This window comes from Pseudonaja textilis, chromosome 2 (genome assembly GCF_049901715.1).
Source record: "Pseudonaja textilis isolate UNSWEBS1 chromosome 2, rPseTex1.2, whole genome shotgun sequence".
NCBI lineage: Eukaryota > Metazoa > Chordata > Lepidosauria > Squamata > Elapidae > Pseudonaja > Pseudonaja textilis.
This window is the reverse complement of record NC_141991.1, coordinates 159,407,483-159,434,385: the sequence shown is the minus strand read 5'-3', so window position 1 is coordinate 159,434,385 and position 26,903 is coordinate 159,407,483. Positions and strand designations below refer to the sequence as shown.

Below are 26,903 nucleotides of genomic sequence, written 5' to 3'. Positions count from 1 at the left end.
CATAAACATTATGCATGTTTATTTGGAAGTTGTTATAGGAGCAGTCATGCCTACTTTCTATTGTTCACTTCAGCTGCTGGCATATTATCAAAAAGGTGTTTACGTACAATTACATTGCTCCTATTTCTAAGAACCAGAATATCACTTCAATCTATTTTATAACAAAGGCTTTATTTGGAGTTTTTCAGTTTTCTATTGTTGTTAATTTTTCCTATATTAAGGAAAATTGCATCTCCCAGGAGATACTGAAAGCACAAACGCACATTACATGTTTGTACAACTGAGAATGTGGCATTTCATTATCAGCTGTAGCACTGTCAAACACAAGCTGCTATAGTAACATAAAAGAAACTATAAACAGTTTACTTGGTGTGGTCTATGACCCTGTGCTACTCTATCACATGGACAAAAATGTAAGCTAGCTGACCCAGGGACATCATTACTACTTTCTCTGCTAAACTGTGTAAGAAAGAAGTCTCATGTCTCATTTCATTTCATGTCTCTGGAGTCTCATGTCTCACTGTATTTTCTCAATGCTTTTGTGTTGCCCAAATGAAAGTAGAATTTAGTGGATCAGACAGCCTCTTTTTAAAAGAATGTCTTTATGCTTTATTATGCTTTTATAACACTCAAAGCTCGGAAAAGGGTTTAGCAAAACAATGTATCTCCTTAACTTGCTTTTTCACCAGTCTTAACAGACAATGTCTATGATGAGAGACCATCAAACTATCCCAAGGGAAGGCAAGCCTCCAGTGTCCAGTTGATTCCAGCAAATCCAGCCTCTCAGTTTAGAGTAATACTTCCTCACAAGCTTCCTCATTAATGTAAGCAATTGTATTTCTGTATGGAAAGTCTGGGTTTCACCCTATCAAAATGAGACCTTATGTGTGGCAATTAAACCACTATTGGGAGGAAGTAGTAAGGAGCTTGGGATGGTGGGGAAGGGCTAGTGGGTGTAGGTGGAGGGTAACCAAGAGACCGTTTGGGCTTAAGAGTCATGAATGGCATTGATAGGGACAGATCCTAAATGAGAGAATTACAACACCAAAATATTCAAACAGTGAAAGATAACAAAATTTAAAATGTGCATAAAACCTATTGGGACACTGTATGCTACACATGCTTTTTAAATAGGTGGCTTGCAGAATTCTAGGTGGACACATTTCAATGTACTGCTGGGGTAGGTGATATGCCTCTTGCACTCAGGAAAAAAGAAACAGTGAGAAAAGGATTTGGCAAATTGAGATTCCTTTCCCGATTCTTGTCTGGCCAACTGCTTTCTGCCGAACAGTCACCTCTGCATCCTTGAGTCAAGAAATATATTTGTCTAGTGACCAGAAAATGCAAATAAAAACTACATAAATTCATACGTTCAAATCATATGCAAGGTTTTTTGCAAAGAAAACTTAAAATAATTTGGAATGATTGGATAAGCAGTAGTCTGCTTTCAGCATTTTTTGAGGAAAGTGAGATCTACCTGTTGGAGGATTTCATTTCTTTTAGACAGACTTTTTTTTTTCTGTCACCAGTTTTCAGAGGAGGGCAGAGACCACAAGTGGACTCAGGCCATCTGCTTCATTAAGTAAGAATTCCATATTTAAGAAAATGTCAAAAGCAAAAATCCATTTCCATTATTACTTTAACTTACTTTAAATGCACAAGGCAAATAAATGATTGTATCTACCTGCTGAATTTAGCAGACGTACGCATTTTGACAGTCAAGTTAGTTGTACTAGAAAGTTACATCAGAAAAGTTGCTTAGAAATTTGTCCATATGCTTATATAATTTTTTGTTTGTTTTGCAGAGCAGACCAGATTTTTTCCATTATGACAGTCCTACAGTGGTAACATTCTTAATAAGCAAAGAATGTTAAATCAATGTTTTCAAAGGTTAATGAAATGGTTTTTAAACTAATATTTACACATTGTATATAAATTGGTATTGTAAACAATTGTGGGCATATCTTAATATGAACATGCAACAATAAATAAGAAAAATTCTGCATTACAGTAAATCTTGTGGTTTGGATTTATGAAAATTTAAAGGGAACGTAAACAAATTGCTATTCACCTTGCTGAAGGTGAAAAAGCACAAATAACTTGTGCAACATCTCTAATATTTTGAGAATATCACTTGCATTCATCACAAACAGCTAATTTTGATACCGGGATAGAATTAATAACCTATCAATACTTATTTTGAAATTCTGCCCATGTGCCTTCCCTAGAAAAGTAAGAAGATTTAGAGCAACTTGCTGAATTTTCTGGTGCTAGTGTTCAAGGTTAAATGGGGAAACCAGATTCCTTATTAGGCTAGATTAGATTTCTACCTCATTACACATCTGGAGAGCTAATTTTTAACTTTAATATGTCATCTGGAAGACTTTTGTTGAGATTTCAAGGCTTACAACAGAGCTTGTACCATAGAGGAACAAAATGATTTATGGAATTGCAAATGGTAACTAATATGCAATTGAACTCAATACTCAAAACATATAATCCTAACAATCTCAGTCTTGTAGTCCATGAGAAAAAAACATATTGTTTCATTTAAATGAGTAAAACATTTGACCCCATTTCCACTCCAAAACTAAGTTCAGAAAATAACGAGTCGAATACAAACTGCTATAATTAAAATGAAAAATTCATTAAATAGCAAAAATAAGACTGAAAAGCAAGTACAAATGAAACCTCAAACTGCAAAGAAAGGTCTATTCTCCCAAATGCTATATTATGTGAAGCATGTCATTCGTAGCCAGATCAAATCTGAACAATTGTTGCTTTTTCTTTTCTTTTCTTCAGAGGATGGGGAGAACAATGTTGTTGTAAAACAATTCATCCATCCAGCAAGAGAGCAGAGAGCTCTATCTGCATGATTTGTCATTATGACGAGGGGGATAAGAGTCAGTTGTGGGATCCTGGGATAGGAGGTAGCTTTTAAAGAAGAGCAAAAGCATCAGGTCAGAAAATGTTGTCGCAGTCAAAAGCAGGGGACACATGAAAGAGATAGTCCTGATCTACAACCCATCTCAAAACCCGTGGATAAAAACTCAGCCTGATTTTTGTCTGGTTCTCTCATCCTCTCCCAAATCCTTGAGAGTCACTCCCTCTTCAGGAGGTGAAAGCATGCATCACATTCTTGGGCAGCAATAATTCCTTCAGCAAACCACTTCATAGCATTGCAAGAATCATCTTCTGTTTCTTCTTTCTCTTCCTCTTTTTCTCCTCAAATCGGTCAGTAGCATCAGCAAAAAAAGTCACTTCATCCCTGGCTTCAATTTCTCTTTTTAAGAACTGGAGACCAGCCATATTAAATCCCAGAACATCCTAAAGGTAGAACATAAATACAAATGAATAGTTTAAGAAGTTTAAGAAAAGACCAGGAAAACCATTAAAGTATCATCTACTTAGTTCCATATCCACTTGCTCTTATTTCAACACTCAATTATCTAGTAATCCTGACACCCACTTTAAAACTGTAAGACAATGGCAACGTTATCCTATTATTTCAGATGGGATTCAAAACTGGAGGGAAAAAAATCATAGCAGCTAAGTATTAGCTTATCAGCAAATTTTCCTCTTTGTTTCAGATACCAACAAGCTTTAATCCTTACCCTCTCACTATTTGACAAAACTACGGGAACTTTTGTCATCCCATTCCATCCATATTCCTAGCCCTAAGGAAAGAGACATGAACTGGGACTGAAAGGATGCTCCTAACTCTTAATGCAGATGATATCCAGTGAGATATTCACTTGCTGCCTCTTCCATGACCCTGGATAAGGAACTGCAGAGCTTAGGAGATCAGACTAGAATTGTAAACCAGGTTGTTTCTAAATTCTAAACAATCGATTCTTAAATATGCAGAAATATTGTGCAACTGCACACTTACTTTCACTTGACTGACTCTGGAAAGGGTAGTTTTTTTCAGGTTCTCCATCACTTGAACAAGAAGCTGATTGCTTGTAATCTGCCCAAAGTGTATCCTAGGAGGAGGAACAAACACAGGAAAATATTTTTTTTAGATTATCAAGATATTGTTTCTGGATTCCTGACTTATCCAGGAGGAACTTTGTCTAAACTTTGGAAAAAAGACAGGTTCCCATGGTATCAAGATGAAATCCCAGGGCAGGAAGGGAGAATGAGGAAACTTCATGTAGCATGTAGCCTATCTTCATGTAGCATGGAAAGAAAAAACACCCTGAAATTGTAGAAGAGTAGCAAAGGGGAAGAATCTTTTTGTAAGTTCCAACCACTAGCAAAAACTGGCCATGAAACTAAAACGATAGGAGTAAAAGAGAGGGGAGGTATTCAGATAGATAGATAATAGAAAGTTAGATAATTATAATAAGCATAATAGCAAGTCTTTGACTCCTCAGATAGCTTACTGAGTGAGAAGAAAGAGGCAGGGAAAAGAAAGCCCGTCACTTTTTCCCTCATTCCTCACTTTGCTTCAAGCCCCTGACATCATAGTGTGACTTTTGACAAAAAAAATAATAATCCTGCACTGTTACAGGTCCTCCAAGCTTGAATTTTGTAATAAGATACACTTGCAACTTCCAGTTTATCCTGCAGAGATAATTTTCTCCCTATTCTGAACTCTTTACCCTAATTGTTGACTGATTTCCAGATATATACAAGATGCTATTTGTTGTTTTAAAGCCCTGTAACATCTAGAGAAAGCCAACCTCAAACGAGATTTATACTAATTGAGATAAAATAAGGAGGCCTGTTTTTAGTGGCAGCTGGTTCACCTGCTTACTACTTGGGATCAATCTATCTTGCTGATGGGGTCTCATATGTAGAGCACTCTTGATAGAGATGCCAAGAAGGGCTTAGAAACAGACCTTTTTCATTCAGCCTTAATAACATGGAGTTGCATTTTGAAAAAATTATCATTTTTATGTATAGTCATTTAATCTTATTGTGGGGTACATTTTGTTGTGCTTGATTTTTGCACACTACCCAGAAATCGAACAAGCAAGTGAGCAAGCAAACACATAAGTCTCGATTATACTGCTTGTCAACAATATTAAAGCAATTCACAAAGTAAACAGCATTTTTAATTTTTCATTGAATATGCATGTTGATCAAGGTTGCCTTACAAGAACAATTGTTCGATATTGACAGACTATTGACAGTTTTGCCACCTTTGACAATTACAAGATATCAAAGAATGTGAAGTAATGGTCTATAGCGCAAGATAAAGGGATTGGGGATACTGATATCCAGCTTAAGTGAAATGTTCGTTGACTAGAGATTGATTTTACTGATGTATGTTTTTAAATTAACAAAAATGATGAAACAGCAAACCAGCAACTTTCACCTGTGTATTTATGTTCTAGTGACTAAACCAGAACTGCTAAGCTGTGCACAAAAATTGAGCTATTGATTTTTTTTTTTGTTAAATTCAAATTTGCTTTCTAAGCATGCCAAACTTTGATTAGGTTCCCCAAATTAATCTAAGCTAACCCTAACCTAAAGAAAATAGTAATAGTATACCTGATTAAAAAGAAAAAAAAATCCTTCAATTTACCTAAGCAGAAACAGGAGAGCTCGGCAGAGCAACTCTACTTCTAGACCCAATTCAAGGTATTGATTGAAGAGCATTAGAAGGTCAGGTACATAGGAGAAAGGCAAAACCAAAAGGGATTCTTCCAATTCACTATGAGAGTGGGAAAGAAAAAGGGTCATCATTTCCATATCAAGCACCAACAACATTAAAAAAAAACCCAACAGTCTGGCAATAATATTTTTCTCTTATCAAGGGCAGAAAAGCAGATGCTCAAGGCAAAGGGAAGGCATACTTTAAACAGTTCCTGGCACTGTTACTGCCTTCTTTCCAAGAAATAGAATTAGCTAATCAATAAAATAGGGATCATGCTGAATCCATGGTTTCAAACAACAGCTCTGGTTCTACCTTTGATTCTCAGTCTTGCTCCAGCTTGGTCTCCCTGCTCTCCTTACTTAATTCCAGCTGGATAATAGTTAGAAGCAAATGTCTGAAGTTTTTTTTCTGAAACACTAGCCTCTCAAGTGAGCTCCGTACAGCAAAAGTTTGAGAAACTCTATCCTGTGTGAAATCTGGCTTAATTTTATTTCACAGCAGAGGTAGTCAACATATATGTGAGCTGCAGAATCTATCAGCCTTAGCCATTATGGAAAAATATGACAGGAATTGCAGTCCAATAACATATGGAGGACAAGTTGCCAGCCCGATTTCTAGGGCAATTTCTACCATTAGAACCACTGATACTCACAGCCATACTTCCATAAAAGACAAGATGGCAATTTGCATAGAAGTACTTGAATGAACTGGCTCTCTAGAAGTAAATCAGCTGCAATTTTATGGTTCATTTAACCCTCAGAAATATTATTTAGCTCCTCATAGTGAGCGAGATTGGAGGAGAATTGCAAAAAGAAAGTTTCTGTCTACATGCTTCCAGTGATATGACTGCTGATTACTCTGATCATTAGAGCTAAGGACAATGTCTGAGGGGCAGTAAAACTGAATATTCTGAATCTAATTAAGACATAGAAGATACATTGTATCATGGGATTCCAAGAATATTATCATATTTGAAATGCTACACATTCAGTAGCGCTCAATACTTTATTAGGTTGTCTTAATGCAGCTTGACAGAACTACAGATTATGAAAATAGAACATGGGATTCATACAAAGTAGATTCAACTTGCTGAGATCATTCTAACTTTTACCTCAGCAGCTCCCATTAGACAAGCTATTAAGAAATTCAAGATTTTGTTGGTAAGTTTCTATGAACACACCTTGATTTCACCTTTTTGAAAATATCCAATACATATGCAGAAGGCTGCAAGGAAAAACAAGAATAATTTCACCATAAGCTACAGTAAATAATTCAAATTCTTAACTTTCACCAACCAATTTTAGGATGTATACTATTTTTCTCTGTATCTCACTACACTAACAACTTACTCACTACACAAACAACTATCACAGAGAAGTGACCATCTCACTTCATATTCTCTTTCATTTATTTCAGCAAATCAAGTATTGACCCTTAATAATAATGTATAGATAGTACTCCACTGTGTTGAAATTGCATTATATTTACCAATTGTGTTCGAGCTTATTAATTAGGTACATATTTGTAGCAATGTCTGTTTAATTACTCCTTTGGTTACTTCAAAGGAACAATTACTGTAAACGTAACTGTTACCAATATGTACAAATTTGATAAAAATTAAAAAACATTGTAAAGAAATCAAAAACAAAAAATTACACAACTCATTTTGGAAATTAATTTTGTTTTGGCTTTATTGCCTATTCTCCCAAGAACTACAAAAGGTGGATGTAATTATCAATAATGCTATTTTATTATTAGCTGCCAGATTTACTATAGCGAAACAAAATGTAAATGTGAGAAAAGGCAAAGTTCTTGAAAATTCCTTTAGTTAAGTAAGATTTATTGTATCTGATTTTCATTCTTCCTTGTAGTAAGTTACTAAGTTATAAGAACAAGGCAGTTTTTAAGAGACAGATCTATTAAGAGGTTTTTCAGGTAGAAATATGAACACAAAAAAAACTAATCTCCTCAAGATTGCAAATATACCAATTTTTAAAATGTTTACCTGTGAAATCTATCTCACACATGCAAAAAAGAGTAACAGAATAACAGAATTGGAAGGGACCTTGGAAGTCTTCTAGTCCAACCCCCTGATCAAGCAGTAAACCCTATACCATTCCAGACAAATGGTTGTCTAATCTCTTCTTAAAAACCTCCAGTGTTGGAGCATTCACAACTTCTGGAGGTAAGTCATTTATTTCACTGATTAAATTGTTCTGTTGGGAAATTTTTCCTTAGTTCTAGATTAATGAAAAATAAAATGATTAAAGAGAAAGAGTTTTTAAAAATAAAATAAAATAGTTGAATTCAGCAGAAAGATTGATAATTCAACTAATTCTGCTTCTGTACAAAAAAAGAGAGAATATAACTTGCACCAAGGTTATTCCTGCTCATGGAAATTTTAAGTTACCAAAACATGAAATTATAGGAACACTAAGTATGAAAAGAATAAAAAAAGAAACACACAAACATGATTTCCAATCCATTATAAACTCTACCCAGACCTTTACATGAGATATATACTTCTATTTATGATCTATTTTTATGCCAAGAAAGTTCCTTAAAATGACTAAAAGCAGACTTACTGAAATATTGCCATATGCCTGGAGAATTGGATTTACAGGAAGAGGAACCTGGAGAAATAAACTGAGTTATAATAACCAACTTATATGAAAATTCAAAAGTAATTTGCTAACGTATCTTGTTTTGAAAAATTAAATGCATCATTTCACTACCTGAAAAAAAGAAACAGCTCTTTCTAGTTATAAAACATGTCTCAAATCCACTCAGTTTCATAAAATATTAATTTACTGTATATACTCGAGTATAAGCCGAGTTTTTCAGCACATTTTTTGTGCTGAAAAAAAACCCCTCGGCTTATACTTGAGTCAGATTCCCTCTGAAAAAAAAAATGGTGTGGAGCTCCGGAGCTGGGCAGCTGCTTCCCTGCTTCCGTGTTTCCTTTGCAACTTGTAAGCATGGGGGTAATCGGAAGCAGAAAAGTTCTTGCATGAGGATATATTGTTTTTTCTTTATTTAACTGTTTTTAGGGGGGGGGGGAAATCCCATCGTCATGTGAGAATGCTCAGACACGAAATCTATCCCCTGAAAATAAGTGTGTGTGTGGGGGGGATTTTAACAGAGGGAAGACATAGGGAGAAGGCAAAGCGACGGAAGATCCTTCAGCCCTAGCTGCTTTCAGTCCGCTCGGGAGGAGGAGGGGAGGAGGTGGTAGTGGCAGCGGCTCGCGTTGTTTTCTGCGATCACAGAAAACAACGCGAGCCGAGGTGGCTTCGCTTCCTCAGCCCTAGCTGCTTTCAGTCTGCTCGGGAGGAGGAGGGGGAGGAGGTGGTAGTGGCAGGCTCGCGTTGTTTTCTGCGATCACAGAAAACAACGCGAGCCGAGGTGCTTCTTCGTTTCCTCAGCCCTAGCTGCTTTCAGTCTGCTCGGGAGGAGGAGGGGGAGGAGGGGGCCTCCTCTCCCGAGCGGACTGAAAGCAGCTAGGGCTGAAGGATCTTCCGTCGCTTTGCCTTCTCCCTATGTCTTCCCTCTGTTAAAATCCCCCCACACACACACTTATTTTCAGGCGGATAGATTTCGTGTCTGAGCATTCTCACATGACGTTGGATTTCCCCCACCCCCAAAAAACAGTTAAATAAAGAAAAAACTATATCCTCATGCAAGAACTTTTCTGCTTCCGATTACCCCCATGCTTACAAGTTGCAAAGGAAACACAGAAGCAGGGAAGCGGCTGCCCAGCTCCGGAGCTCCACACCATTTTTTTTTTTTCAGGGGGAATCTCACTTGAGTATAAGCCGAGGGGGTTTTTTTCAGCACAAAAATGTGCTGAAAAACTCGGCTTATATTCGAGTCAATAAGTTTTCCCGGTTTTTTGAGGCAAAATTAGGTGCCTCGGCTTATATTCGGGTTGACTTATACTCGAGTATATACGGTAATCTACCCTAACCAACTATACACATAACCAAACAGCAAGGATCCTTGACAGGATCATGGTTCTCCAAATAACTCATTTTATGTATGCACATTCAAATCTAAGCTGTTACAACTGAAGCAAATCATAGATACAGATATAGGGAGATAACATGCAGTGAATCAAATGTAAAGAGAACATGAAGCACTGGCGTCAATACTTTGTTACAGATACACTACTTAGTAAACAGTAGCAATATCTTAAGAGAGAAACAAACACTGATGAGGTAATTTCCACAAACAGTGAATTATATTACATTTACTGACAATCAAATTATCAGCCCCCATTTCCAAAATTAAGCCTTGCAATGAGAGCCTTGCAAAGCTCACTGATGATGAATATTTCTTCCTGTCTGAAGCAAAGAAGATATCCAAGAAGACCATGTTTGTTTCAAGTGAGCTTTTAGTTTTTAGCCAACTTCCCCTAGGGATAGGACAGTCTTCTATGTCCTGTCATAAGAATTGGAAGGGGCCATTCAGATGTCGAGTCCAACACTCAAAAGTAAAGCTTCCCTGACAGATGGCTGTGCAGCTTCCTCCTCGACAACAAGTGAAAGGTGGCCAACTACATCTTTGGGTAATTGCTTGTAGTATGACCACGTTCTTGCCCTTTGGAAATTTTTCATAATACTTGTTTGGAATCTGCCTTCCTGTAACTTAAAAGCCCATTATTCTCTCTGGAGAGAAAGAAAATAGATATTGCTCCTGTTTTATATAAGATCTTTTCAAATGTTTGAAGTGTACCATAAAACACGGGGTGTTTTTTTCACCACTCTTAGGAGGGAGAGAGGGATCCCAGGGGGAGCCTGGAAGGTGAGCTGATGTGATATCTGTCCTCCCACTTTCTTGGGTTTTATCTGTTTATTTATCATTGTTTTTAGACTGTAATGGAGTTTTCAACTCTTGTCTTCTATGCCACCCAGTTAGATGTTTGTGAAACAGGCAGCTATATAAATATGCTAAATAAATAAATAAGGTCTCTTCTAAGCTTCCTTTCTACTTGAACATGGATTAAAACTGAAGGGAAAAATCTAATTGAACTTAATAATAGCAAATTTTGTTTGGGAATTTTCCTGCATTCCTAGGCAGAAGTTGGGTTTAACTTTTTATTTGGATGGTTCTGTTACATCAAACGGGAAGGACCTTTCACTATATGCACTTGTTTAGTGTACTTTTATCCACTTTAGAACATGGATCTCAAAGATACCAAGATCAGTACAAATGTTAAGTTATGCCTCTTTTCAGCTCCGTAAGTATTCACTCTGATAATTTTCTCACACTACACTGAAGAAAACACAACTTGTTGCTTCTTCACCTCTTTTCCAGCAGCTTTGCAGATGGCCTTGTGCTCTTCCAGTTTCGCAGTCTCCTCCCTGTAAAGTTCAATGGCTTCCATGATTCGTTCAGCCTAGAGGGGGAAAAAGAAAACACTCCAAAATACATGGTAGTAATTAAATAGAAAAGTCTATCAGAGCAAATAATTGCAATCTAGAGTCATTACAATAGCAATGATAGAAAATATCAAATGCACTTTATGTTTTAGGGAAGGGACTGCCCATATGCCATACTGTAGTAGTTTCAAATCCTGCTGTCACACAAATATCCTGAAGTTGTGCCTAAGGAAACATTAGTATTTCTCCCCTGATTGTTCAACTGCTAGAAAAATGAGATGATGTAGAAGTTAACCTTTTCGATAATGATTCTTACTCACGCATAAGTCTGCCTCCCACTGAAACCACACATAGGCAAATAGAATGGATAGTCTAATTCAATGCATTAGAAAGTTTGTGCTTTATTTGGACATCTTACTGATCAGTGATTGATGTAGAGGATTTTTTTAAAGGCGAGATATGAATATTTTGCAAATATTATTCTTTTTTAAAAAAGAAAAAACTTCTCTTTTAGTAGAAAATTCTAGGAAAAAAAAACTTACAGCCTTGACAGTTTCAATGGTCTTCTTCCCGGCTAATCCAGCCTCACCGTGAATCTCCCCAGGAACCTGGGAAGAAACAAAAAACATTTAAAAATTAAGATCTGTAAAAGAAGGTACATCTCTTGAAATCTAAATATATCTACTAAAATTTTAGGTCCATTTTGAACATCTACAATTCTGAATTTGAAATTTTTATCTTTTGTATATATAAATAAGCTCTGTGATAACCCAGGGCAAACACTTTCTGATTTTTTAGTGGACCGCAAAACTTAGGATAAATGAAATGGTATAAAAAGCATAAGGCTGACAGGGATGGCAGTATGACTGTTGCTTTCCAGATGAATTTGAAGTGATCACTGCTTTGTTTATGAAAGCACAGTCTTCGTTTTGTCTTCTGTTTGTGTGTCCATATGTTCTCTTACAGTCTTTTTAAAAAGTGTAAATATTAGCATGCAATATACAGAATTGAGACAATGTTGTTAAAATTCCAAGGCAAAATCAAGAAACAAATGAGATAATTCCTCATTAACTTAAGAAAGTGTAATGTGCTATGCTGTGACCAAAAGAGTAATTACGTTGATACAGCAATGGGAATCTTGGATTAGAAAAAAGAAACAGGAAAGTGTGAATTGGAAGTTTGTTTGAAAGCTTATGAAGGACCTTTGTATGCTTAATTCTGTGGACTGTAATAAAGCTAGATCAAACTGAATATACAAAGCTGCTAGAATCAAGTGTAAGCTTTTTAGCAGATATTCTTTTTTTGTGGGATCTGAAACTATTTTACAAAAAAGCCCTACTAAGCATATAATTATAACGTCCAACAAAATTACAGAAAATATACACATAAACTGAAAAACTAGCATTCAGATTTCACCCATCTCCTTCTTCCCTTTCACTCATCTCCTCCCACTTATGACTGTATGACTGTAACCTTGTTGCTTGTATCCTAACGATTTTTATTGACTGTTTCCTAGAATGATTTGATTACTTATTGTACCCTATGACTATCATTAAGTGTTGTGCCTTATGATTCTCAGCTCTTGATGAATGTATCTTTTCTTTTATGTACACTGAGAGCATTTGCACCAAAACAAATTCCTTGTGTGTCCAGTCACACTTGGCCAATAAAAGAATTCTATTCTAGTCTATTCTATATTCTATTCTATTATTTATTTCTGCAAGTTTCTCAGAAATTTTTAACTCTGACCTAAAATTCAGTTCAAATATGAAGGATAAAGACAGTCCAGGAAATACTAGTCAACCAGTTGGCAACAGCAACCAAACATCCCATTGTTTCAGTCTCCATGGCTACATCAGCTCCATCTTGAGCTCCCCCAGAATGGCAGCTTGAAAAAACAATCCAAACAGATGTTGCTTACCACTGGCTGATCTTCCTTAGCGATACTATCTTCATATTCTATTTCTCTTTGCTGTGAAAGAAAAGTATCTTGTTATGTCAGGATATCCAAGTATATTAAAATGGAAAACAATTCTTCCTGATCCAGAATATCTATAGAAGTCTATTTTTTCCCATACCTACCTTGTTCCAACCAGATTTAAAATCTTTATTCTATCAATTTTTTCCAAACAGTTCAAGAATGTTTGTTTCTTTTCTCCCCAATTTTATTATGCTCATAACAGCCTACCAAGAAAAGTAAACATTTAAGGGAGACCCACATGAGTACTACAGCAATAAAATAACATCTTAATTTAAAGTAACTTAGCAGTGGGGTCTTTGGTGCTCTCTGAGCTTGGTAGTTTTCTTGCAAATGTTTCAGAAGTTTCAGTCTGATCATGTTGCCGAATCTGAAACAGTTCAGAGAGCACCAAAGACCTACAGTTCAATCCTAAACTATAAATATTCTCTTCTAACTTGATAGTGTTATAAGATGCCACAAATGAAAGAGATGTTGCATGTTTTATTATACAGGGCTGAGGCCTCTTTCCCATCTGCAGATCATTGCTGGTCCTCAAGATTGCTCTGAAGGTAAAGTAGATCACCTGAGGAAAGTTTTGAGGAGGAGAAAAAAAGGCAGCAGGGCGGGGAAAGGGAGGTATTCAATTTTACTAATTGAAATAGAATTTATTCCCTGAAACTTGGAAAGCTGAGTTATCCCATGTTATGAAATAATAAATGTTTGGAAGAAGCTCAGATTAAATCTTCTGAATAAACCAAGCTTATTTTACTTTTAAAATAAACATATATAAGAGCCTTGGTGGCGCAGTGGTTAGAATGCAGTAGTGCAGGGTACTTCTGCTGACTGCTGGCTGCCTGTAATTTGGCAGTTTGAATTTAACCAGGCTCAAGGTTGATTCAGCTTTCCATCCTTCCAAGGTTGGTAAAAGGACCCAGATTATTGGGGGCAATATGACTCTGTAAACTGCTTAGAGGGAGCTGTAAGGCACTGTGAAGTGGTATATAAGTCCAAGTGCTATTGCTATATGCTTTGTCTCATTGACATTTATATGAAGAAATGTCAGTCCTTGTATCAGAGAACAAGAAAACTGGAGTTTACCTTTAAATATTTTTGAGTGATCAGCCAAAATAAAAATGTACAATTTCTATTAAACCAATAGCTTGCTTGACAGAACAGCCTGTTAACAGTGTGAAGCCTCAGCATTGAGCTAACAGATAGGTTTGCAAGAAGGAGACCCACCAATGAACTCGTTAATAATGCAAGTACATATGAATGTATACATTAGAAGAGCTGGGATCGGAATTCCTCTAAACAGATTCAAAAGAGAAGTTCTGGTTACTTCTTACCATTTCCTTCTCCTCCTCCAGAATAAGGGGTTCCCTTGTCCTTTCCCAGAGGCGCAATGATTTATCATGAGAGCAGGAGACAAGGTAATCTCCATTGGGACTGATGGCCAGGGACCACACTTCCTGATGATGTCCCTATCAATTAGACAGGTGGTTAGTCATAGGGAAGGGAAGAAACCATTTTGTTATTTATCAATTTATAGGCTACCCAACTTGGAGAAACTATAATTTTAAAAGAACAATATTATAAAAAGTAACAAATTCATAAGTAGCCTGAACATAAAGACGTACAAATCCATCCAACAGGGGCTTCACCTACCAACCCCTGGTTGAACAACCAGATCTTCAATAGCTTCTTGAACATCATCAGGATGGGAGCAAGGGGCAGGTGCTGTGACAGATGAGGCATACTTCCTGGGTCACACTAGATGACATTGCAGTTCTCAGGTAGCAAAGCCCTCATGAAATGTTTTATCATGAAATGTTTTATGGGTGAGGTAATAATTGATGCCTTGATTTACACTTGGAAATCTAGTGTTAGCCAGCACACATGGAATAGCGAGGCCACAATGAAGCATTTTCATCACTGCTCATACCATATGCTGGACTAGTTATAAATTCCAGATGGTCCTCATGCAAATATGCACACACACAGCAAATTTGAGGAGAAGTCTATTCCTAGAGATCTTTTATTTTACCTCTAAAGTCTGGATATGCTCAAATTTATCGGCATCCCACTGTTTAATCTTGTGGTCCTTTCCTGCTGTAAAGAAGAGGTGGGTCTTTGGAACAAACTGAAGATACATTACACTAAAGAATGAAAGAAAAAATAATTAACTATGAGAAGATATGGAAGTTCATTACCATTTCCAAATTCCCCTTCATATATTCACATCATGGAAAGTATTTTAAAAAGGGAAGAAGATAGTTAAGATCTGCATGGTGATAAAGATTTATGAATTCAGTGTATGTTGGCTACATTGATATATTTTATCCTATAATTTTTTTAATTGAAGTTGGTGTTATGGGGGGAATTTATTGAGTCCTGTTCTTAAAATTTACCATATAAACCAAGATAATTTAATCAGAATACAGTGGCAAGATATAAAATAACACTCAAATCTAGAATAGAATAGAATAGAACAGAACAGAATAGAATTCTTTATTGGCCAAGTGTGATTGGACACACAAGGAATTTGTCTTGGTGCAAATGCTCTCAGTGTACATAAAAGAAAAGATACATTCATCAAGAGTCTAATTACCGCAAGCTGAAAAGGCTACATTTTATTCCAAGTTCTTGAAAAAAAAAAGCCCAAAACAAAACTCATGTTTCAAGGAGCTGTTATAAGCTCAAAATACAGCGCACATTTTTGCTGTTAAAATTTCTGAAGAAATCCCTCCACTGCCATAACTGAAAGCCCACAAAATAGTGTGTACAGTGTTTATAACTGAATCTTCTGAAGGAGCTGTAAATCCATCCAGCTTCACAAACAGAACTGCAAATAGTGTGGAAAAGATTGTTTTCAACTGAGGGGGCTTGATGCCAAAAGCTTTTAGTTAAGAAAAAGAAAAAAACAACTATATCTCAGGAGCTCTAATCGGAAAGATTCACTGTTCTGAAAAGGGCAATGCGTGCGCCATATGTAGTTCTACAGAGACTACAATATAATGGATTTCTTTCGGGAGTGTAAAACATTTCACCCTCTTATACAGAGATCTCCCATCTTGCAATTTCCATTGACTTACCTGTCATCATGAGCAAAAAGTGACCTATGACAATCCCCAAAGTCCAAGCCCCAGATTTTCACATTCCGGTCAGCAGAGCCAGTTGCAATTAATGCTCCATCCTTCAGCAGAACAGAGAGAAAAGAACCTTATCTGTTAGATGTTCCTGCAGTTCAATCTAGACTTACATGTATGTGTACCTTTTTCTGCAGCAGAACAGTATCCTGCAGTATTTTCCACAACAGGCAAAGAACTGCCATTAACTGTCATCAGGCAATCAAGACAAGTTTTCTTTTTGGCACCAAGTAATCTTCACTTATTGACTGCTTAGCAATCATTTCAACTTACAATGGACTCCCCCCAGAATTATTTATGGTCTGTCTTTGAAGTTCCAATGGCTGCGCGCATATGTACGTACACACACACACACACACACACACACACACACTTCATTTTGAATGCTTGGCAACCAGTATTTGTTGCAGTTTGCAGTGTTCTGTGGATTTTCAGTGGGTTTTTTTTTGCCTGTTTTCAGCTTTTCTGGCAAAAATACCCAACTCCAATTGGGGATTATGGACTTATTTAACAATCACGTAGTTCACTTAACAACTGCTTCAAAAAATCATAAATTGTAAAATCGGGCACATCATTTGGTGACTCACTTAATGACCACAACTGACAACTGTATTTTCAGGTTCAATTATGGTTCTAAGTCAAGCATTACCTCTACAGACCTTGATAGATATTACTACTAGTAGTACTACCACCACCTACTTAACATTGATAGGCAACGCTATTTCATGACAGACCAAGAATCAATCAAGTTCATTCAAGCTATTAGAGAAACTTTTACATTATTACATCAGCTTCAACATCAACGGGTACATGCGACATAAATAAACTAGTATGGATAAGTAAATACCCAGAGACACTCACACACACACACACACATCCTCCAGCACAAAGCCATGCCAAAAATCTCCAAAGCATGGTATACTTACATAAGAGATATCCATGCACAGCACTGGCAATTTATGGCCATAGAGAGAAAGAAAAAACTGGAAACCAAGAAGACATCTGTTACACATTGTAAAAAGGACGATGTTAGTAAACACCTAGATCTTTCCAGATTTCATTGACATGTTAAGTTCTGCTTTTTGTTTGGGGTTAATCAATGCTCCAACCCAGAGACTCTTGTGGCACTGCAGGATTTAGCCTGCTCTGTTCGGGAAAAGAGGAAGCTGTGTACATCATGCCTGCTTCTTGTGAAAAACTGGCTCTCCAGTTGTAGGGCTCACAGTGAAGTTGGGGGATTACATTTTATATCTGGGGAAGAGGAGAAAAAATTGATGTTTCAAAAGAGGGACTACAGGTTTTATTTCCTTTTTTTCCTCTTATACTAATGAGGAGTGAGGAGCCAAAGCAGTTATCCAATATTTTCAGTAAATCTCCTTAAAACATTTAATCAGATCATTGGCCAAAGATTATTTTAAAACTTCTACATATAAGGCTGACAAAAAAATTATCTAAATTCCCCCCTCAAAAGAGGAATAACACCAGCTAACATCACTGCAGTGCAGTAGCATCCTTAACAGCATCAGAAAATAACCAAATCTGTACTGTTGAGGGTTTTGTCTTTTCTTTCAGCTCAGTTGCCTTAAACTCTGTTATTTACAGCACTGTCAGAAATAGCATCTGTCTCTATTAAGGCATAATTACAGAGAATGCTAATTATGCCCTTTGGGGAAATTATTTTTCAACTGCAGTAACTCTGTTTGTTGCCAGCACACCTGGCTATAAAAACAGGAATTCAGTCAGTCCTTGCTTAATTGCTGTGATCATGGTACCAGACCACTCTGCCTCTGATGCAGTTATCTCTGTCTCTGACCTACCGGCACAGTTGTCATCATGAAATCTGTTGTCCAGACCCCGGTCACTAAACCTTGAAACCCAACATCACCCAACAGATGCTGGCTATGAAAGCCCACGCCCACCACCTCTGCTTAGCTGCATCCATAAATAGTGCAACATCTTTATTTTTTGCCCCACCCTCATTTTTCAAGGATGTTTTGACTTCCTGAACCACGCTCTTCAATTACTCCACAAAGAAACAGACAGGAAAAGGTGGTTTGGTTTTTTACTTAAGGAAGTAACTAAAATCAGAGGTAATTAAAATCAGAAGGAAATAAAACATTGGAAAAAAAAATAACCCACGAAAGAAAGCTACTATAAAGAGAATCATTTCTGGCAAAGTGAAAGAACAAGGAAATAACTAGACTGAAATAGGATCAAAATTTGGCCAATACTTCCTTCTTTCCTTTGGTCACAGGAGAGAATTAAGTCATTGTATAGCTGGCTCCTTCATATAAAAGCAGGAATGTAATTTTTTAATGCCTAAAATGAATCTCCTTTAATTCTTATCCTTTAATTCCTTATCAATTCCCTTAATTTTATATCCAAGCTAAGGGTAGTATAGGTTACCTTGAGAGTATCTGTGTAGAATATTTTTACAGTGCAGTCCAATAAGGCAGCAGCCAGAAACTTTTGATTGGGGCTGTACCGAACACAGAGAACATCTTCATCCAGCTGCAAAATGCGTGTCTGTTTCACAGAGAGCCTAGGATGGGATGAGTACAATATATGGATTTTACTGCAGAGTTAGATTCAGAAATCAAGGGGGAGAAACTGGTTCTTCCCATCGCCTGCATGACGGAACAGGCCTTAACTGCACCAGTGATATCAGTACCCTGCATTGATCTCATCCAGCCCCCTGGGTCAGCTGCAGAAGTGGACTTAATCCCACCTTTTCCAATTTACAAAACTACTTCCCAGAACCGAACAAATAATCTGCACAACAATTTAAAGTTGCTTCTTTCTACTTCCCACTTTTCTGTGCCATAGCTCACTTTCACAATAAAAAGGGGCAGATAAAATACCTCTGCAACAATACCAAAGAATTACTGAATAGGACAGAATAGTGGCAACAAAAGCCCTATTTTCGATAAACATTTTATAATGATTAAATTCATTCCCATTTATATGGAAAAGCTTCTGTAACCCAGTGCGTCTAGTTAAGAAAATAGTTTAGAGGTAAAATGTAGTTCTAACAGAACTTCATAGGAACCAAATGTTCAAGCAGAGGACACTATATTTATCATTTGAAATATTTTTAAAAAATACTGCTTAAATAAAAATGGTCATGTTTTTAACATCTTTAAATTTATCCATCCTACCAATAAAGGGTATTAATTTGATGCAAGAAGTATAAGAGAAATTAATATAAATGATATGCGTAGTATTTATTTCTACAAGACAATAGATAGAGTATCTTAGAAATAGTTTAAAGTGCAAGAGATGTACAACATTATTTCTAGCCAATGTTTTCAAAAAGGACAAGCGCTCTACATCAGGGGTGTCAAACTAGATTTTATTGAGGGCTGCATCAGGTTTATGTTTGACCTCAGGGGTCCCAGGAGGGCTAGAAATGATTTTGTATATCTTGTGGACCAAAGTGGATGTGGGCAGCTCGACATCACTCATGTCAGGGGCACCTGTGGTGGCCCAAGCATTCTGCCAGCAAAAACTGACTCCCAAGCTCCATTTTCGGCTGCAACAGTCTCCTGCAACCCTCTGCAGTGAAAACAGAGCTTGGGATAGCCATGTGTGACCCTCCTGAGCGACGTTTTCACCGGCAGAGGCACCACGGGCTGCTCCTTTGCTGTTTCCAGGGTGGCCCTGCGGACCAGATCTAAGCACCTGGCCTGCAGGCTTTGAGTTTGACACCCCTGCTCTACATCATGCTAGTAAACTATGCATCAACAATACAAGAAGAGTAGACTTCCGGTTTGAGCTTCTTCTGTGACAGACCGAAATCCGCGATCGTGCACGGTTTCGATCCGTGCTCGCAGCCGGAGCACCCCCAGCCGGCTGGATTCGGGGCTAAGCCATCCCGTAGAGGGGAGACCACCAGCAGGGTTAAGGAGAGCTGCATCTGGCCATTACTCCCTTTCCCGAAAGCGGTTGCAGCAGTGTTCAAAGAAGAACTCGACCGGAAAAGAATGTGCAGGAGGAAGATAAGAGGAGAAAGTTTTGGTTGACCGGGTTAAACTGAAAAAGCAACAACGTAAGGTACTCTGGAATTTGAACTATAAAAAATAACATTGCTCCCAAAGAAGACTTTGAAGCAGCGAAGGAGAGAGGGAAGGGAAAGGATTTGCCTTTTTTTTTTCTTCTCTTCCTTATACTGACAGCTAAGAGATTTAAGTAAGAAATTGACAAAAATCCACTTTGACATCAATAGGCATTTAAGCTGAAAATAAAATGTCAAAGGGATAATAAACACTTTTGGATACTCAAAAACCTTTAAAAGCAGGAAAGGAGAGAAAAGGAAAGAATAAAAGGGCGGGATCTGGAAAAATGGAGGAGACTTCCTGGAACTAAAAGGAACGTACAGTGAAACCTTAACAAGATTCCTAAAAGATACATTCTAACTGAAACTTTGTAACAATATAATAGAACCCCAGTGGAAAACAGAAGCAAGAAGAAACAGCCTTGGATTATTTGGATTACTTGATGATTTTTGGATTTTTGGCTATTGGATTTAAATGACTAAAATCAATCGGGTGGTTGTTTAAAAGTGTTTAAAATGACATCACTTTTAGAAGAACTGAAAATGGAACTTAAAAAACAGAAAGAAGATGCACAAGAAGGAAGAGGTTCTTTTGGCTTTGTATTTCAATTTTCAGAAATGGAGATCTGGAACTATGAAAAACAAGAAACACTTGTAGAACAAGAAGGTTGGGACAAAAAAGAAGCCATCTTTAATGATCAAGTAATTTTATGTGGGGAAAAAAAGGAAAGGGGGGAAAGAGCGTGAAAAGTTTAAGATTTGAAAAAAAACAACCAAAAAAAGAATAGTTTGAAAAATAATTACAATATTAGGAAGCCACAGAAGAGAGAATTAGAAGTAGAGAGACAAGGGGGCAAAAAGAGGAGGGAGAAGAAGAGGGGGAAGAAGGAAAGGAAAAGAAGTTATAAAAGACAGAAATAAGATATAAAGAAACAGGGAAAACGTATACGGATTGGAAGTATAAGCCTATTTAGAGATAATGGGTGAAAATTAAATTGAAAAAGGGATTCTGCAAAGGTACATAAGATAGTATTGTTATGTTAGAAATAGAAATAATTTTAGAAAATATGAAATAATGTATGATTAAAATGATGGATAAAATACTTTTGTCAGTCTTCAAGATTTTCTTCCTTTGCTTTTGCATCTTTTGGCTGTCATAAGTAACGGGGGGAGGAGGGGGGACATGGTTATGGGAAGCGAGCTGGAGGTGTTACAAAACAGAACTGTATAAGTCAGGGTGGGAAAGTTCTTGCTTAGGCTTCTATCATATGCTATGCACAGCCGCAACTCTTTATCAAACTATGTCAAGGTCAATGGACAAGAGGCCTCATCACCACCTGGAGATGCCCACATGATGCTATACACAACTTTTAATTGGATGAACTAATTGAACTATTGGTGGTGGGAACGTTGCCATCACTTTGTATATGTGATTTACGTGCTCATTTTCTCCGATTCAGAATTCTTTTGTTGCTACCACTTGACTTCCAGTAAAAGATATCTTTTCTCTAATTAATGGAGTGTAAGTATTTCTTTCTTGGATTTTGAATGGAACACCATCTGACATACTTATTGTAATGCAGTGGAATGTTTGTTAATAAATAAATGAAACAAAGTGAATGAGAATGAAATTAGGAAAGGATGGGAACATTTTAATTATTATTAATGATTTATAAAAATATAAGTGAAGAGAAATATGGGAAAAAAAAGAATTATGAAAAGTTTATAAGTGTTCACAAGGAAGTATAATATTCAATTGAAAACAAATGTTAAAGATATTAAGATTCTAACTAATATTAATGATAGAACTGAATTGGAATGGAATGAGTGTTTTATTTGCTATTTTCACACACACACACACACACACACACACACACACACACACATAATGATAATAGCAAATAAAACACTATACACACACACACACACACACACACACACAATAACATAGTGTGTATTTTAAGAATGTACCAAGCAGAATTCAATTGGAAGTTATGTAGTATATTGAATGTTATAATTTTAAAGGCATAAATTGAAGTTTAAATAAGAGTTGAATGGATAAAATTAAAAGATATAAAGGTGTCGTACTCCAATTAGTAATTACAGGGGAAAATTTGCTTAATGAGAAAAGATAATATGAAATTGAAACAGGACAGACAAAAGTATAAATATAATGATTGGAAAGACATCAAAACTTAGAAAAAGAACTTAGATATGAGATAAAAATAAAGTTGAGAAAACTAAGGGAGGGGGAAAATTATGGAGAAAATGTTAAAATAGTAATAAGATATGGAATAGAACACAAACATGAATATGAAATTGAGTTTGTATCTGCATGAAGAAGTGACAACCAGGGATCATGCTATTCTCAAAAAAATACGTTTTATTTGTATTATGTTTTTGTGAGAACTCAAATAAAATTTATATTTAAAAAAAACCAATATTATAAGAGTAAAATTCAGAGCTTAAATTTTATTTTTAATTCCTAGAAAACACTCTCACCTCTTTTGGATACTGTTCCTGTCTTTCACTAGCTGAAATTCCCAGAACTTGACAGATTTATCTGCACCTCCTGTTATAAAACCGCACTGAAGGAGAAAATAATTTAACTTAAAACTAAGCATGGTCACTTTTGTTATATATAAATGATGACACAGCAGAATACTTAAATATTGCTTTATTCACTTTTCGAGAGCATATTATATGCAGAAAAGCCAATGAGTTGAACTGAAAACACTACCATTTGCAGACAATTGCCAATTCATTTCTGGTTTTTACTGCTGCTTCTCCTAAATCAGGGGTGTCCAACCTTGGCAACTTTAAGACTTGTGGACTTCAACTCCACTTCAAGTCCACAAGTCTTAAAGTTGCCAAGGTTGGACACCCCTGTCCTAAATCATCTATGATGATCTACCATCTTCTTCCCCCTTGACTAATTACACTGAAGATTATTTATAAGAGAAGCAGCATTAAAGGATTTTTAGATCCCAGTCAGTTTGTTTTCCTGGACTGTGAAATCAATTGGTAGCTTATTTCCATAATAATACAGTTTTACAACGAAAGCTAAAAGCATTACCAATCCAAATTCTAAATTGCACTCTGTACCTAAAAATGATTACCCTCCCTTTTGTCTTATCAACTACTACTACTATTTTACACTGTTAATGTGAAAAAAACCCCACTCACTCTGACATTATACCTGAAAAGTAAACGTAACTTATTTTTAAGTAATTACTTTCATTAAACACAAGGTCTGCAAAGCACTGCAGAAAGCAAACAGGAATCAGGCAGCATCAGAAGCATTCCAGGATCTACCAACTGGCATAGAAAAATGGTTTATTCACACAATAGCCCTCCATGGAATGCTGGAAGTTAGTAACAATCTTTACAGTAGGTAAGAGAAGCCAACTATTATGCCCATTCCCATCTCTACAAATCTACTTATTACAAACTATTAGGTCACCTAGAACACAACTCTATTCAGACTATCAAATAAAAAGGAACAAATTTAAACTTGACCAACCTGATTTGAAGAAAGAGACATGGACCACAGAGCCCCCTCGTGAGCATCAACCGTTTCCAATAAACACCCAGAAGCCAAATCAAAGAGCTGCAGCTTTCCAATCTAATAAAAATTATGAATTATCATTTGTACACAGATTTATGCCAGCTATCAATACCAGCATTTTTTTCAAAGATTACATCAGAAGAAAGTGACAATGAAAGGAACCCACAAACAAAAAACATTCCATGGAATCAAAACTGTGTTACTATAACCCCAGCTGGGGATGGAAGAGAATAAAGCAAGGAAGGTTTCTCCATATTCTTTGCTTGTACTTCAAAGTTGGGAGCGTTTTCTGACAAAAGCCTTTTAAAAAATTTAATTATTACGGTTCATTGCACATATGTTTAGACTAGATTTGGCATTGTTCACCACCTATCACATCTTTTCCAAGGACCTGGGATAGGCAGATGTTATTATTTGATGGTGCTAAAGGCATTGTCAGAGGATGTAAGCTGTTCCAAGTAAAGCTACCATTTGCAATTGACTGGTGATTTTGTCAATGCTGATGGTATTCAAGTGGTGCTCCAGATATTTGGGGATTGCAACCAAAGTACCTATTACTATCTTTGTTTTCTTTTGCCACAGTTCTACTTCTATTGCAGGTCTCTGTATATACTGATTTTCTCCAGTTCTTTCCTTCCTATACTGCTGTCTCCAGATCAATACCCCACTATTCAGACTTTTTCATCTTTCTTATCGACAATTATATCTGGTTCTTATGTGGCAACTCCTTGTGTATTAGAATTCTAAAATCCCAGAGCATGTTAGTTTCTACATAATCTATTATTTTGTCTATTTTGTAGTTCTAGCTTGCAGGCAAATGGCATTCCTTGCAGATATTCCAATACATCATTGTTGCTATTTTGTCTTGCCGTTCTTTGTAGTCTATGCAATCTTCTTTAGTAACTAACTTGATGGCCCATTGTTTCTGCAGCTTCCTTGCAGAGGCAGCACTTATTAATGCCATTTGCTTTTTGAGCTGGGAGAATACTTGTGTTTGTTATTAAATTGATATCTCTTCCTCTCTGAGAAGAGAATTAGAAGAGAAAGAATTTGATTAAATATACTTGCCTCCCTCTTGGAACTGTTTAAATTGTTTTATGGCTGCTGGTTGCCTAAGGACTGCTCATTTCAGGCACTAGGTAAAATGCCCTTTTCAAGGAGATGCTGAAGAAAAATGACAACAGAACTACAGAATGCCTAGGATCTGTGTTTGATTGGCAGAAAGCATTAAGAACAAGTTTTGGAAAAGGTGAATCCCATTACCACAAGGAGGAAATCGAAGGAGATTTGACAAGAGATTCTTGCTGTCCCGCAATGAGTTTTCCAAAATACATCCCTCCTGGAAGGCACTAAAGGATCTAAAGGGACTCTACGATAGACTCCTACATGGATAATTTCAGGCTTGTGGAGAATCAGGGCTACCATGGGTGAGTCTACCATTAGAACAGCTGGGATAACCAAATTGGTCAAGTGCTGGGCTCCCTGGTACCCCATCAACACTGCTGTTTGAGAACCAGCAGTTTGCATAGAGCTAGGGATCCTTTGTATTGCTGAACCAGAGGCAGATGGACAAGTGATACCATTGATGGGAGACCTAAGGGCAAGGGTGAAGCATTTGTTTCTAATTATTCAAACATGGATGGACTGGAACTTTTTCCTCCACAATCAAAGCCAGAGTAAACAAGAAAGAATGGAGAGATATAAGATTCAAAGGAAACTACAGGTTTGTTTTTTTAAAGGAGAAGAACTGGAGAGGGCTGTGAATTAGTTTGAAAAGAATAATTAATCAATAGGATGGAGAACAAGACAAGTTTTGCCTGCCGCTATCACAAGCCAAGAACAACTGAGATGTGTTAAAGCAGGGTTCTTCAAACTTGACAGCTTTAAGACTTGTGGACTTCAACTCCCAGAATTCCTCCTCCAGTAATAGGAATTCTGGGAGCTGAAGTTCACAAGTCTTAAACTTGCCAAGTTTGAAGACCCTTGGGTTAAAGCAATGCCTGATCAGGACAACTGTAAACCATACACAAAGGAAACTTGGAAGGAAAAAGACGGGATTTCGGTAAAAGACCTGTCTGTACCAGTAGCAAAACCTCTGCAAAAAATGGTGTAATGGCTCTGTATTGGTGGCTAGATATTCTTTTTTTATTTAAAATATGACATTATTAGCAAGATCTGCTAATGCTTCAGAAAGGATGAGCAATTTACCTTTGTCCCAATGATGACCTGCCTGTCTCCTGGGACGAACAGGGAGCAAAGTGCATAATTACACTCCATGGTCCGGATACACTGCAAGGTAGACCTGTGAAAAAACAACAATAATTCACAAATGGCAGGAAAAAGCTATCCCTGTGGATTACCACAATATTTAACCCCAGATTTCTCTTCAAAAAAACATGTTATAAAAGCTAGCCAAAACAGAGCTATGATATACTACCAGTGTGGTAACTGACTGGCACAATACACAACTGGAAAAACAGTTAAGTATGAGCATTCATGATGTATACTACAATAGTAGTGAACCGATTTGGGGTGTATCATAATTACTTTAGAACGTTAGTACACTCTACTTGCAGATAAACAACTAGGATTAGCAACCACTGAAAATCTTCTGTTCTTTCCAAAAACTGTCAGCAAATACTGACCTACTTCAGCTTTCCTCAGTTTTAGAATTACCTCCAAAATTAAGTAGAATAGGCAAGATAAATTAGATGAATGCTTTGAGAATTTTTTTTTTATCATTCAGGAAGTAGTCCAGTGAATTGACTCTGAGATTGTACTGAGTACAGTAGTTTCAGTTTTCCACAGTGAACAACCAGATGCCTCACAAAGTAGCTAACAATTTTCAAGGGCCCTCCAGGAACTGAATTTGAGAGTCATGAAATCTCAGATTCAGGAGGAACATGCAAATTAGGACTAGCAGCCACTAAAAATCTTATCCCAGAATCTGAACAATCTCATTTAAAGTTGTCCAATCTGACAAGTATAATATCTTGAGCGTAGTTAATAGCCAATTTGACTACACATTGTACAAAGCACTGCAGTGACCCAGAATTTTTACATCAAATGTAGAACAACTCACCATAGGAAAGGTCCAACAGTACAAAGATATCTAACTCCACTGATGAATTCTCTGTAAATCTGATCGTATTTTAAGTACATTATTTGATATATAATCCACCTTCC

General features: G+C 36.8%; 2 protein-coding genes across 7 annotated transcripts in view; one reads left to right on the top strand and one right to left on the bottom strand.

Moving 5' to 3' along the window:
* SPAG17 (sperm associated antigen 17) overlaps positions 1-2,833 on the top strand; it is a 114,227-nt gene extending 111,394 nt beyond the window's left edge. For 4 of the 6 annotated variants that reach the window (XM_087926231.1, XM_087926230.1, XM_087926232.1 and 1 more), the window contains one exon: positions 687-1,767. In XM_087926231.1, coding sequence (XP_087782357.1) covers positions 687-823 — 137 coding nt within the window. In that variant the 3' untranslated portion in view covers positions 824-1,767. Of the gene's footprint in view, positions 1-686 lie in introns of all 6 variants that reach the window. The other 2 variants (XM_087926226.1, XM_087926227.1) reach the window with 2 other exon arrangements.
* The window catches only part of WDR3 (WD repeat domain 3), a 34,829-nt gene continuing 10,552 nt past the window's right edge, over positions 2,627-26,903 (bottom strand). The window contains exons 11-26 of the mRNA XM_026713365.2: positions 25,926-26,019; positions 23,673-23,774; positions 22,652-22,737; positions 18,502-18,637; positions 17,022-17,078; positions 16,042-16,142; positions 14,994-15,105; positions 14,296-14,430; positions 12,911-12,961; positions 11,532-11,597; positions 10,914-11,006; positions 8,194-8,241; positions 6,789-6,832; positions 5,537-5,665; positions 3,893-3,986; positions 2,627-3,327 (exon numbers count right to left, since the gene is read on the bottom strand). Coding sequence (XP_026569150.2) covers positions 3,172-3,327; positions 3,893-3,986; positions 5,537-5,665; positions 6,789-6,832; positions 8,194-8,241; positions 10,914-11,006; positions 11,532-11,597; positions 12,911-12,961; positions 14,296-14,430; positions 14,994-15,105; positions 16,042-16,142; positions 17,022-17,078; positions 18,502-18,637; positions 22,652-22,737; positions 23,673-23,774; positions 25,926-26,019 — 1,504 coding nt within the window. The 3' untranslated portion in view covers positions 2,627-3,171. The remainder of the gene's footprint in view (positions 3,328-3,892; positions 3,987-5,536; positions 5,666-6,788; positions 6,833-8,193; positions 8,242-10,913; positions 11,007-11,531; positions 11,598-12,910; positions 12,962-14,295; positions 14,431-14,993; positions 15,106-16,041; positions 16,143-17,021; positions 17,079-18,501; positions 18,638-22,651; positions 22,738-23,672; positions 23,775-25,925; positions 26,020-26,903) is intronic.